General features: G+C 45.5%; 1 protein-coding gene across 2 annotated transcripts in view; it reads left to right on the plus strand.

The window, feature by feature from the left end:
* Positions 1-11,340, plus strand: part of RIF1 (replication timing regulatory factor 1) — a 42,562-nt gene extending 31,222 nt beyond the window's left edge. The window contains exons 31-36 of one of the 2 annotated variants that reach the window (XM_069732908.1): positions 64-201; positions 578-655; positions 1,873-1,988; positions 2,752-2,905; positions 2,996-3,107; positions 10,045-10,411. In XM_069732908.1, coding sequence (XP_069589009.1) covers positions 64-201; positions 578-655; positions 1,873-1,988; positions 2,752-2,905; positions 2,996-3,107; positions 10,045-10,271 — 825 coding nt within the window. In that variant the 3' untranslated portion in view covers positions 10,272-10,411. Of the gene's footprint in view, positions 1-63; positions 202-577; positions 656-1,872; positions 1,989-2,751; positions 2,906-2,995; positions 3,108-10,044 lie in introns of both variants that reach the window. The other variant, XM_069732909.1, reaches the window with a different exon arrangement.
* The last annotated feature ends 1,083 nt before the right edge of the window (positions 11,341-12,423 follow it).

Below are 12,423 nucleotides of genomic sequence, written 5' to 3' on the forward strand. Positions count from 1 at the left end.
GCGAAATTCAGAGAACGAAGATTGTCAGAACGTTCTAAAACTTCCATACCTATTTTCTTGCAGATACGGAGAGTATCTTTTGCCGATCCAATATATCAGGAAGAGCTGGCGGATGATATTGACCGACGAAGCCCCGTTGTAAGGAATACTTCCTCTCCAGCGTCAAGAAGCCTAAAACTTTCAACTGGTAATCAACCAAAGGTAAGAGCGGTGTCAGTACTTTGTTTAGGCCCTGTGCTCACTCAGCGTGATCATCTGGCATCATATTGCAATATTTTGCTGTCATTTTTGCACATTGATGTGTACACGAGTCATGTTTTTAAGCATGTGCTCATACACGGGTGAGCAATTTTCCTTACCTAAAGTAGGTAAACAGCCTTCAGCAATACTCTGATATTTCTATAAAGAATGGAGGTATGATCTGTGACTAAAGAATGTACATGGCCCCACACAGATTTGTTCCGCCTATTCCCCATGGTACATAAAAACGATCCTCTGTTACACTCTTTATCTCTATTGCTGTTTCAAAAGACACTGGCTGCCACAATTTGGTAATCACCTATTTTTCCCAATACAGATTATCACCACTCCCACTAAGGGCTTTGTGTCTCCTGGGGCGAGGGTGCTTGGATTTAAAAGCTCAAAGAAGAGTTTGGTGAGTAGTGAATATCTCCGCTTTTACTTACTGATATGAAATTGCACTTTTATGACTACCTTTTAACAATGGATATAAGATTTTCTACTGAATACTTTCTTCTATTGAAGGACAACTTTGGAAAGAGTCCATAGTAGTGGATTACACCCTGAAGGATTTCTAATAACTCAACCAACATCAGCTAGTCTTCTTCATGCCCGCTATATGGCAAATTCACACACTTTAGGTGAAACCTGCAGGAAAAATCCATGATAAATCAGCAGCTCGATCAGTATAAGCCATGTAAACACTTCCCTATAGAGCAGGTTACTTTGTGTAAAATCTTATATGCCATTTTGAACATTTCATTAAAGTCTAAGGACACATGGGGAAAAGTGTACTTCTCTATCGCTTCAATGAGGGACACAGGAAAACATGGGTGTATGCTACTGCCACTACAAGGCTGACTCTATGTAAAAAAAATAAAAAATTACCTTTTAATTAATGAAATTGCACGGACTTTCACTGTGATCTTCATTTTTGTTCCTATTCAAGAATCCCTGATTTACACTTTGCAACCTGTTAGTAGTTTCTGATTTTTTTTTTTTTTTATTATTTTATATTTTTTTTATTTTCTTGTGATTGTCTCTCCCAGTAACACAGGCTTGCTGTGAGCTGTGTGTTTTCAGGGAACTTATGTCTTTATTCTCTCATATCAACACAGCTTCTATACTGCTCTTATTTCATCTCCATGTGCTTTTGCTTTTTCTTTCAGTTTGCAGTAAAAATGTACATATAAGGCTACGTTCACATTAGCGTTTTGCGTGTTTGCGTCGGGCGACGCAGCGGCGACGCATGCGTCATGCGCCCCTATATTTAACATGGGGGACGCATGGACATGCGTTGTGCGACGCATGCGTTTTTTTTGCCGCAAGCGTCGGGTGCAGAAAAAGCAACAAGTTGCATTTTTCTTGCGTCCAAATTTCGGCAAAAAAGGACGCATGCGTCGCAAAACGCAGCGTTTTTGCGTGCGTTTTTATTTGCGTTGCGTCGCCGACGCAGCGGCGCACAACGCAAATGTGAACGTAGCCTAATCTATAGCTATGTGTCTTTCATTCATTCTGTTTTTAATGTAATTGTATAGGTCTCTAGGAAATGGTCTTTGTTTTCCTTTTTTGTTTTTGTCTCCTCTTTTGCCTTGTTGATTCATTCTAGTGACTAGCTAGATCTTCTTTTAGATTTCAGAAATGACAAAGGAATCCATGCCTTCTCCCAAAGAGAGCGTTTACCCAGCTCTGATGAACTGCACAACTCCTGTAGATGTCATATTGCCCCAGATTACGTCCAACATGTGGTAAGTTGTAGTTTGATAACTTAGAGGGGTTGTCTGGTCCAAATTAATAAATCTGCTTTCAGTGTGTCACTGCAAACTTATGAATCCCCCCATGCTCCCGGCCAGGGCCTGTCTAATGGGCATGGCTGTGCTCCATACACTTGTATAGAGTGAGGAAGTGCCCCGTCTAGTGACATGTCCGACTAGAGGGCGAGACCCCGCTCCATACAAATGTATGGAAGCAAGACCACGTGCACTGGTGGAAGTATGTATAGCGCCATACAAACCCTTCGGTCCCATGTGAATCCTCACAGCTCACAGTGCGTGCGCCAGAGGATGTCATACGTGCAGTCAGTGACTGCAGACTTGTCGATTTCAACCGGACAACACCTCCAAGATTGAATCCCCCAGTAATCTGCTTACAAAACCTCTCCAGCTTCTAGCACCCGCTGATCAGGCTCACAGAGGCTGAATGATGGAACAGGGAGCCACAGGTTTCCTGCTCCATCATTGTATTCACCAGTATCTGCATCCTAAGGAATAAAGTGGATGCCGGGCAGAGGGCAATCGCATGCTGCAGGGTGCCACTGTATTCAGCCCTTTGGCTTCCACCAATCGGTGTTCCGCAGCGGAGCAACCAAAAATCTGCATGTGGCCCATGGGCCCCACTTTTCTCATCTCTGCTCTACACTGTTATTGGCCTCCGACTGCACTGTCCATTTCAGTATGTAAGCAGGGAACGTCTTACATTAAGTCTAATTTATTTTTTTCCCCCCCCCTGAAGGGCAAGAGGTGTAGGACAACTGATTCGTGCTAAAAACATTAAAACAATCGGTGACCTTAGTACTCTAACCCCATGTGAAATAAAAACTCTGCCAATCCGGTCTCCAAAGATTTCTACAGTCAAAAAGGCCCTGCGAAACTACCATGAGCAGCAGGTAAGGGTTAATACAGGGCATGAATAGAAATGCTGGATAGTGGTGTCCTGAGCCAGAATAAAATCATCCTTTTTTTTTTTTTTTTTTTAGACCAAGTCTAAAGGTTATGATGAATTCGCTGCTCTCGATGAAGCAGAGAAAGCTCTTAACTGTGTTGCTGAAAAATTGGCACCTGCTGATGAGGAAGAGAAGATTGAGACAGGTATTTATTTATTTTACTTTAATAGCTCCATTAATGCCACAGCGCTTTACAGATATTATCGGCACAGTCCCCAATGGGGCTCACTATCTACCTACATTCCCTATCAAAGGGACTTCTCTATTATTATTTATTTATATAGCACCATTAATTCCATGGTGCTGTACATGAGAAGCGGTTACGTACAGGGTTATAGATATCGTTTACAGTAAACTAATTTACAGTGACAGACTGGTGCAGAGGGGAGAGGACCCTGTCCTTGTGGACTTACATTCTACGGGGTAATGGGGAAAAGACAGAAGGTCAAGGGTGCAGCATCTCTGGTGGTGGTGAGATGGCAGCTTGGGTGGTGGTGAGGCATCAGAATGGTTATTGCCAGATATATTATGTGCCAGATATACGGTGTCCAGACTGACTCGCTTCTCTGTGCTCTCCAGTGTTCGGGTATCTACAGCTCTCAGCTTGTCATGACCACTGCAGACTATCATACCCTTTTCATATAAGGGGCCATATTGGTTTTGACTGGTTTTCGAGCAAACCTTGAGGTTGCATCCTCAGATGCGTCTGCTATAGCTAATCACCAGTGTTAGTGGTCTGGTAACCAAAGAATGGGTTGTCTTCCCTTCTTTTCACTGTGGTGATTTCTTTCTCGCTTCATTGGGGGACACAGGCAACCATGGGTGTATGCTGCTGTCACTAGGAGGCTGACACTATGCAAATAAAGAAAAATAACTCCTCCGTGTCAGTATACACCCTCCGACCGGTACCAGGCAACTTAGTTTTTGCTTAGTGTCTGTAGGAGGCGGACCCGGATCTAAAAGCAGATCCGCATTTCTTTTTCTTTCAGGGATTGTGTGTGTTTATTAATCCTTTTCCTTTTAGTTTCAGATACACTTCTGGGGGTCACAGGGTGCAGTTCTTCTCACCCTGATTCCCCGCATTAAGCGATCGAGAGAGCAGTGTGGTATCACCCACATAGCACCCTTTCGGAACCGCTGGACAGGACTTTGTTTCATGTCACCCTGGGGTGTTCATGCTTACTTTCGCTCGCCCGTCCTACCCCCTCCCCCCCACCCCTCCATCCCTCCACGGAGTGGGCTGTGGAAGAGGGTGGTCACTTGCAGTGACCTTCCCCCTTTTAAGGGGTTGACGCCGTCTTCTGTGCCGGTATATAGGTAGAGATAGATAGATAGAGATATATAGATAGAGATATATAGATAGAGATATATAGATAGAGATATATAGATAGATAGATATAGAGATAGATAGAGATATAGAGATAGATAGAGATATAGAGAGAGATAGAGATAGATAGAGAGATAGAGATAGATAGAGAGATAGAGATAGATAGAGAGATAGAGATATATAGATAGATAGAGATATATAGATAGATAGATAGAGATATATAGATAGAGAGATAGAGATAGATAGAGATATATAGAGAGATAGAGATATATAGAGAGATAGAGATATATAGAGAGATAGAGATATATAGAGAGATTGATGGATATATGGTAAGAAGATCTTCAGGCAACATCAGCCGCCCCCCCCCCCGTCCCCAAATCGTTGCAATCTCCATGCAGGGGCACTTAACCATATTATCCAACAGCACTCGCCGCTGCACGGGTGCTCCGTTACTGGGCTAGGGGGTTCGGGGGCCATCAGGTGCTCTTTTATTTAAATCTTGTGCCTCTTATTATAATAATAATAATAATTTTTATTTATATAGCGCCAACATATTCCGCAGCGCTTTACAAATTCTAGAGGGGACTTGTACAGACAATAGACATTACAGCATAACAGAAATCACAGTTCAAAATAGATACCAAGAGGAGTGAGGGCCCTGCTCGCAAGCTTACAAACTATGGGGAAAAGGGGAGACACGAGAGGTGGATCTTTCCTCGCAGCGCACTTTTTCCTTATTCCTTTCCGGCAAGTGTCTGCCCTGGGAGGCTGCGCCCCTTCTTCTTCCTCATCCCCCAGCTCTGGACACGCCTCGCTTGCAGCCCAGCGCTTGTATTGGCCGCGCTCCGGTGGGCCACACCCCCCTTTTTCTGGCGCTTGGTTTCTCTTCAGCGACGACGCCCCACTGTTCGGCACATTATCTGCACGAGCAGATGCTCGCAGCCTGTTCTTTCCCGGCCAGCTGCCTCCTGTGCATCGCGATCATGTCTGTCTCTCAGGAGGCTCCTAATGCTCGGGATGAGTGCACTCCCCCGGCGTGGGCTGTTGCAATGTCTGTCAGTCTCCGACCTGACTAAAGTATCTCAGTTCTTGGTTCAGGTACTAGAACGTAATCCACTGCTGACTACTGCCACCAGTGCCACGAACGCTTCTCACAGCGATTCGCTCGCACCTGTCCAAGACCCTCACGGGGGCAGACTTGAGAAAAGAACCAGAAAGCCTTTTCTGTTTAGTTCTTCATCCACTTACACCCGAATCCAACTGCGTCAGCCGGAATACCGCTTTCTACCCGTTCCCCCTCTTCGGAGGCGGACGTCTGGTCAGATGTATCCTCTCAGTCGGATACTGACTCAGATGCAGATCAGACTTCCGCAACGCAGGATGTGATTGACAGCCTTATCTCAGCCATTATTCAAATGCTTGAGCTTAAGGAGGAATAGACAGCTTCTCAGGACATCTCCGTTTCTTTCAAACAGATGAAGCGTCCTTCTAGAGTTTTTCCCAATAATAAGGAATTTGATAACACTACGTCTAGACACTGGGAACACCCTGGTAAACGTTTTCCAGGGAGGAAACGTTTAGACATTTTATACCAGTTTGCTGCAGACCTTGTTAGCAAATGGTCCGAATCTCCTAAGGTAGATCCACCTGTGTTTAGATTATCCTCCCAGACAGTGCTGTCCATTCCTGACGCGGCGTCTCTAAAGGACCCCACGGACAGACAAATTGAGGCTCTAACCAAATCAGCTTTTGAAGCTTCTGGTACCTCTCTCTGCCCCAATTTCGACTCTACCTGGGTGGCAAAAGCTGTCTCAGTCTGGGCCAAAGCCCCACGCAGAGGTATTGTAGCTTCGCCTCCGGCACAGGAGCTAGCAGATCAGATTTCACTGGCTGGAAAGTACCTTCTGAATTCTTCTCTGGATGCGGCTGCTTGGTCTGCAAGGGCAATCAGCAATATTGTTGCCATTCGCTGTGTCCTCTGGCTGAAGGCGTGGAACGCAGATCCCGCTTCCAAAAAATCCCTCACAGGTTTGCCTTTCCAGGGATCCAGGCTCTGTGGAGCGCAGCTAGACCAAATGATCTCGGACGCCACGGGTGGTAAGAGCGCTTCTCTTTCGCAATCTAAGCCTAGGTGTCCCTTCAATAGAAAGGGACCCCATTCCTTTTGCCCCTTTCGCTCCTTCCCCTCCTCAGGCGATGCCTCTCAGAATGACCAGTCTTCCACTCAAAGGGACCGAAGGAAGCCGCCTTTCAGGCCTACCCCTCACTGGAGAGCTAAAGGCCGCTCCTCCAAATCTTCCGGTTCTCGCGACCACAGATTTTCTTCCAAATTACGGGTCACCCCCACCTGGAAATCTTTCCAGGGTGGTGAGGCAGGCTTCTTCTGTTCACAGAGCCTTGGTTATCGGTGGACGACACCTGGGTCAGGAGATTGTCACATCAGGTTACAAAATAGAATTTTCGTCGCCCCCAGGAAGACTGTTTTTCGTCTCCCTTCCACCTAAACAGCCCTCCCATGTCCCAGGGCTTTTTCAGGCGGTCGATTCCCTTCTCGCCTCAGGGGTAATCGTCCCAGTACCTTCCAACCAGCAGTTTTACGGTTTTTACTCAAATCTATTTGTAGTTCCGAAAAAAGACTGCTCTCTTCGCCCAATTTTGGACCTCAAACGGTTGAACCGCGACCTCCGGATTCGGCACTTCAAGATGGAGTCTTTGCTCTCGGGAATCGCCTCCATGGAACCGGGAGAATTTCTGTCTTCTGGACATTCGGGATGCGTATCTACACATTCCGATTTGTGTTCATTAGAGGTTCCTTCGTTTCGCGATCCAAGACCAACATTTCCAATTCACGGCTCTTCCTTTCGGCTTGGCGTCCGCCCCCAGAGTCTTTACCAAGTTAATGGCGGCAGTCATGGCCATCCTTCGGTTGAAGGGGATTCTCGTAATCCCCTATCTCGACGATCTCGTAAAGGGTCCATCTCGCCGCGACTGCTGTTGCAGTCTCCAGATCACCCTGGACACGTTAACTCGCCTCAGTTAGATAATCAACGAAGAAAAGTCCACCTTGATTCCGACCCAGCGTCTAGAATTCCTGGGCATGGAATTCGACACCATTCAGGCTCAGGTCTTCCTCCCAAGGGAGAAATTACTCTCCCTTCGGAGGGGCATCAAAGTCCTAAAGCGTCCTACTCCTCTACTGCTCGGCATGAGGGTTCTGGGCAAGATGGTCGCTTCCATGGAAGCGGTCCCTTATGCTCAGTTCCACTCACCCTCTCCAGCTGGCCCTTCTGTCAGTTTGGGACAGGAATCCACTCTCCTTAGACCGCCCAGTTCACCTCCCTCTTGATGTGAGACAGTCTCTCACTTGGTGGACGCTATCCACTTCCATTCTGCGTGGGAAATCATTTCTCCCCTTCCGCTGGCAGGTCTTCACCACCTCACAGCCCATGGGCACTGGACTTCTCGAGGCACGCCTCCCGATCAGTCTCTTGGAAATCAGGGCTATTTTTCTAGCCCTCTTCTGCTGGCAGCCCCTCCTCTCGGGAAAACCAGTCCGCATTCAGTCGGATAGCGCCACAGCTGTGACTTACATAAACCATCAGGGAGGGACTCGCAGCAAGCAAGTCATGACGGAGGTGGCAAAATATTAGCTGTCCACATCCCAGGGGTGAACAATTGGGAAGCAGACTTTCTCAGCCGTCAGTGACTCGTGTCAGGCGAGTGGGCTCTTCTCCCCGCTGTCTTCGACCAGATTTGCCAAAGGTGGGGCGTGCAGGACGTCGACCTAATGGCCTCCCGAGCAAACCACAAGGTTCACCAGTACGTATACAGATCCCAGGATGCGAGGTCCGTTGGCTGCGACGCTCTTGTGGGCCCAGTTTCAGATGCCTTACCTGTTCCCACCTCCTTCCTTGCTTCCAAGGGTCGTAAAGAAGATAGTCAGAGGGTGTTCCCGTTCTTAGTAGCTCCAGATTAGCCCCGCAGGGTCTGGTATGCGGAGCTAGTGAACATGTTATCGGACGTACCTTGGAGGCTCCCAGTCCGTCTGGATCTTCTATCGCAGGGTCCCCTTTTCCATTCGAGTTCTTGGTCTCTGAATTTAATGGTATGGCCATTGAGACCGCGATCCTGAAGGATGCAGGTTTTTCTCAACGTGTCATACCAACCATAAGAGCTAGGAAACCGGCATCTTCCCGTATCTACCATAGATGTTGGAAGGCCTTTTTCCGATGGTGTGACGTCAACGGTCTATCCCCTATGGTTTTTTCCCTTCCTTTGCTTCTCTGATTTCTTCAGTCGGGTCTAGATTCGAACCTCTCCCTGAGCACGTTAAAGGGTCAGTTTTCTGCCTTGTCAATTCTCTTTCAAAGAGACCTTGCTTCTCTCCCACAGGTGAGAACCTTCCTTCAGGGGGTTGATCATGTTGCACCTCCTTACCATCCTCCGGTCGCTCCTTGGGACCTCAACCTTGTGCTCGGTGCCCTCCAGTGTACACCTTTTGAACCGATTCGGGACATCTTTTTTTCACTTCTTTCCTGGAAAGTTGCTTTTTTGTTCGCAATCACCTCGATCAAGAGAGTTTCCGAGTTGGTGGCGTTGTCCTGTCGTTCTCCCTTTCTGGTCCTTCATCAGGACAAAGTTGTCCTTCGGTGTGTCCCTTTTCTGCCAAAGGTGGTTTTGGCTTTTCACATCAATGAAGACATCGTCCTTTCTTCTTTGTGCCCTTCCCCAGTTCATCCTTTGGAGTAATCTCTCCACAATTTGGATGTGGTCAGGGCTATCAGAGTCTACTTTGCCAGAACTGCTCCTTTTCATCAGTCCGACCCTCTGTCATCTCGGAAAGGTCGTCAGAAGGGGCTTCCCGCCTCTAAGTCCACAATTGCTCGGTGGATCCGTTCGGCGGTCCTGGAGGCATACCATTTTCAAGACAAACAGCCTCTCCTGGGGGTGAGGGCTCACTCTACCTGGGCTGTGGGAGCTTCTTGGGCAGTTCATCACCAAGCTACAGCCTCGCAGGTTTGCGAGGCCGCAACTTGGTCGTCCATCCACACCTTTGTGAAATTCTACAAGGTGCACACTCGGGCTTCTGCGGATGCAGGCCTGGGTAGGAAGATACTGCAGGTGGCGGTTTCATACCGGCTAACCTAGTTCTCTAATTATTATTATTATTATTATTATTATCCCGCCCTGGGGACTGCTTTTGGACGTTCCATGGTTACCAGTGTCCCCCAATGAAGCGAGGAAAAAAGGATTTTTGGTTCTTACCGTAAAATCTTTCTTGGAGCCTTCATTGGGGGACATAGCACCCTCCCTTTATGTTGTACCGTATTGGCCAATGTGCCGTTGTTGTGGGTTGGTACATAGGTTGAGTTGTTTATCCTTGTTCCTACTACTGCTTTTGCACCGAGTTGCCTGGTGCCTGTCGAAGGGTGTATACTGCCGGGGAGGATTTATTTTTATTTTTCTTTATCGCCTCTCATTGGGGGACACAGGAACCATGGGTGTATGCTGCTGCTGATAACCGCATACACCCCATGGTTACCTGTGTACCCCAATGAAGGCTCCAAGAAAGAGATTTTACGGTAAGAACCAAAAATCCCTCTTTCTGCCGTTATCTGTGCCATAGTGAAGGGCTAAGCTTATTCTTCCATGCACATCCCATGAATGTTGACTCCCTTTAAGCATTGTTGCCGAATGTAGACATCTCTTGTTGTTTAGTTTATTTTTACACAATTTATGCTTCTCACCGTCCTAGATTTACCAGAGGCTTCGGCTACAGCACCTGTTCTCGAGGAATCAGCCACTCCAGACATTTTGGCCCAGATCAATGCTCTTTCACTACTTTTTACTCCAGAAGAGTTGGGGAAGTATTCGGGAAGCCAGCTATTCGAGATGCAGGACAAACTTGGCATGATCTCAAACTGTGTTCTCCGACATCTCCAATGTCGGTGGAGGTCTCCCCCTCACGATGGTTCTGGTTAAGCCTCCGGTGTGAAGCCTTTCCTGTTACAGGACTTATTTGTACCTATTTGTGGAGATATTTTTAAATGAAATGAAACTGAATAGGATTTATTTTTAAGAACTTGTGTGCAGTCCCTTCACTTCACCCTTAGACTTTTTGCTGCTATATACATAGTGCTTTACGTACCAGGTGTCCACTTACCTTTTTTAACAAAGGGTCTGTCTATAGAGTGTATCGGCCATTTATATATTTGGTTACATTTTGTAAATTCTGCTTCCTCTCAAGTGTGAAACAAAATACTTTGAAGCCTACTTTTTTTCCCCTGCAATGAGCCCAATATTATGTCTGCTTGACAGGTAAAATGTAATGCTATTGAATTATCCACTGCGTTGTCGTCATTTTTTTTTTTTTTTATTGCATACCTCAATCAAAGAGCAGTATTGTGATTTTTTTTTTTTTTTTTTTTTTTTTTTCTTTCTTTCTCTTGTTTGGGGGGGGGGTTATTGTCTCAGGGAATAGGAGAGACTATATAAACTTCTGTTCATATGGAGATGGTACCTAAATTGCCTCGTCAACTGTTTTTTGTTGGTTTTTTGTTTGGATTTTTTTTTTCCAATGCATGAAATTTGTAAGAAAAAAAATAACTTTGACCAATATTCTAGACTTGCATAAAAAAAAATCTTAACATTTTGGGTTTGAAAGTGCAAAGACTTTTTTAAGTTTACAAGGGGGTGGGTGCTATTTCAAATCTAGCATTAACACCTACTTCAGCTTGTAGGGAAGGAGTTCGGTCAGGTCGATGCAGTTTTCACTTTACACATTTTATTGTACAATTTCAGCCCCTTTTGTGTTACTTTTCTTATATCCTTTCCACCAAATCCGTTCTTTTCAGACCTCTCTGTGAACAGATCCTCGCGTCATTTTGTATATTCTGTATATAGCGCTGACTGCAGACTGATCCTTCCAGTTGTACATATAATTTAAGGCGGTTCCTCCAGGCTTCTTAATGTCATTCGCTGCTTTATGTTCCCTTTTTAGAATTTAAATGTAAAATTATTGAATTATTAAAGTACTTTTTTTCATGTTTAATGCGACTGGTTTATTGATGAAAGTGATTAACTTATTGTGACACATTTACAAGTCGGCGATGATCACTGACTGGTTTTGGGGAACATTATGCTGCGCGAGGTTTTGAGAAGGGAAGCTACTCCATGTTCTGAGGACATTGCACCTTTCCTATTAATAAAAAAAAAAGATGAATAAAATGATTTCTTCCACCCAATCTGTGATGAACCATCACAAGCACGCACTATATAATCATTTGGCTTTCCACTGATAACTTGAAACAAACAGTTTTCCTTTTAATCTTCTACATGGCGTCCGCCCTGGTGGTCAAAGTAATATTCTTAGTCCAGTGTCTTATCGCTGAGAACTTTTTAGAGACTGTCTGCAAAAAAAAAAATCATACAAGGCAAGCTCAGGTGCCTGATGCACCCGTCACGTGGGCAATTGGTTGCGTTTACCTTCCCACCTAATAGTTTTCCATCCATATTTGGCTCCTATAAAAGTTTTAAGTTGTCAATTATGGAAAAGGGACTACTCATTTTACCACATTTTTTTTGTACCCTCTACCTATGAATGTAAAAATCAGAAGGCACCTATTCTACTTGATTGGTAATACGTGAAGAAAAGTTCCTGCATCTCTCACCAGAAATCAAGGAGACTGAAATTGTAACAAGGTTGGACTCTTTATTCAAGTGTCTTGAATCTTTCCCATTTTCTCATAGAAGCACAAAAAGGATACAACTAGTGAGGAGCGAGTATACTCGTTGCTCGGGTTTTCCCGAGCACGCTCGGGTGACCTCCCGAGTATTTGTTATTGCTCATAGATATAGTTTTCATCACCTCAGCTGCATGATTTACGGCTTCCAGATACGCTGAATACATGTGGGAATTCCCTAACAAACAGGCATTCCTCACATGTATTCAGCATATCTGGAAGCCGTAAATCATGCAACTGAGGTGATGAAAACTATATCTCCGAGCAATAACAAATACTCGGAGATCACCCGAGCAACGAGAATACTCGCTCATCACTAGATACTACATTTTTCATGCTAATCCCCAGAAAATGAATTCTTTTCTGATCCCATACAAACTTTTAAAGGGAAT

Source organism: Ranitomeya imitator, chromosome 7, assembly GCF_032444005.1.
Source record: "Ranitomeya imitator isolate aRanImi1 chromosome 7, aRanImi1.pri, whole genome shotgun sequence".
Classification (NCBI taxonomy): Eukaryota; Metazoa; Chordata; class Amphibia; order Anura; family Dendrobatidae; genus Ranitomeya; species Ranitomeya imitator.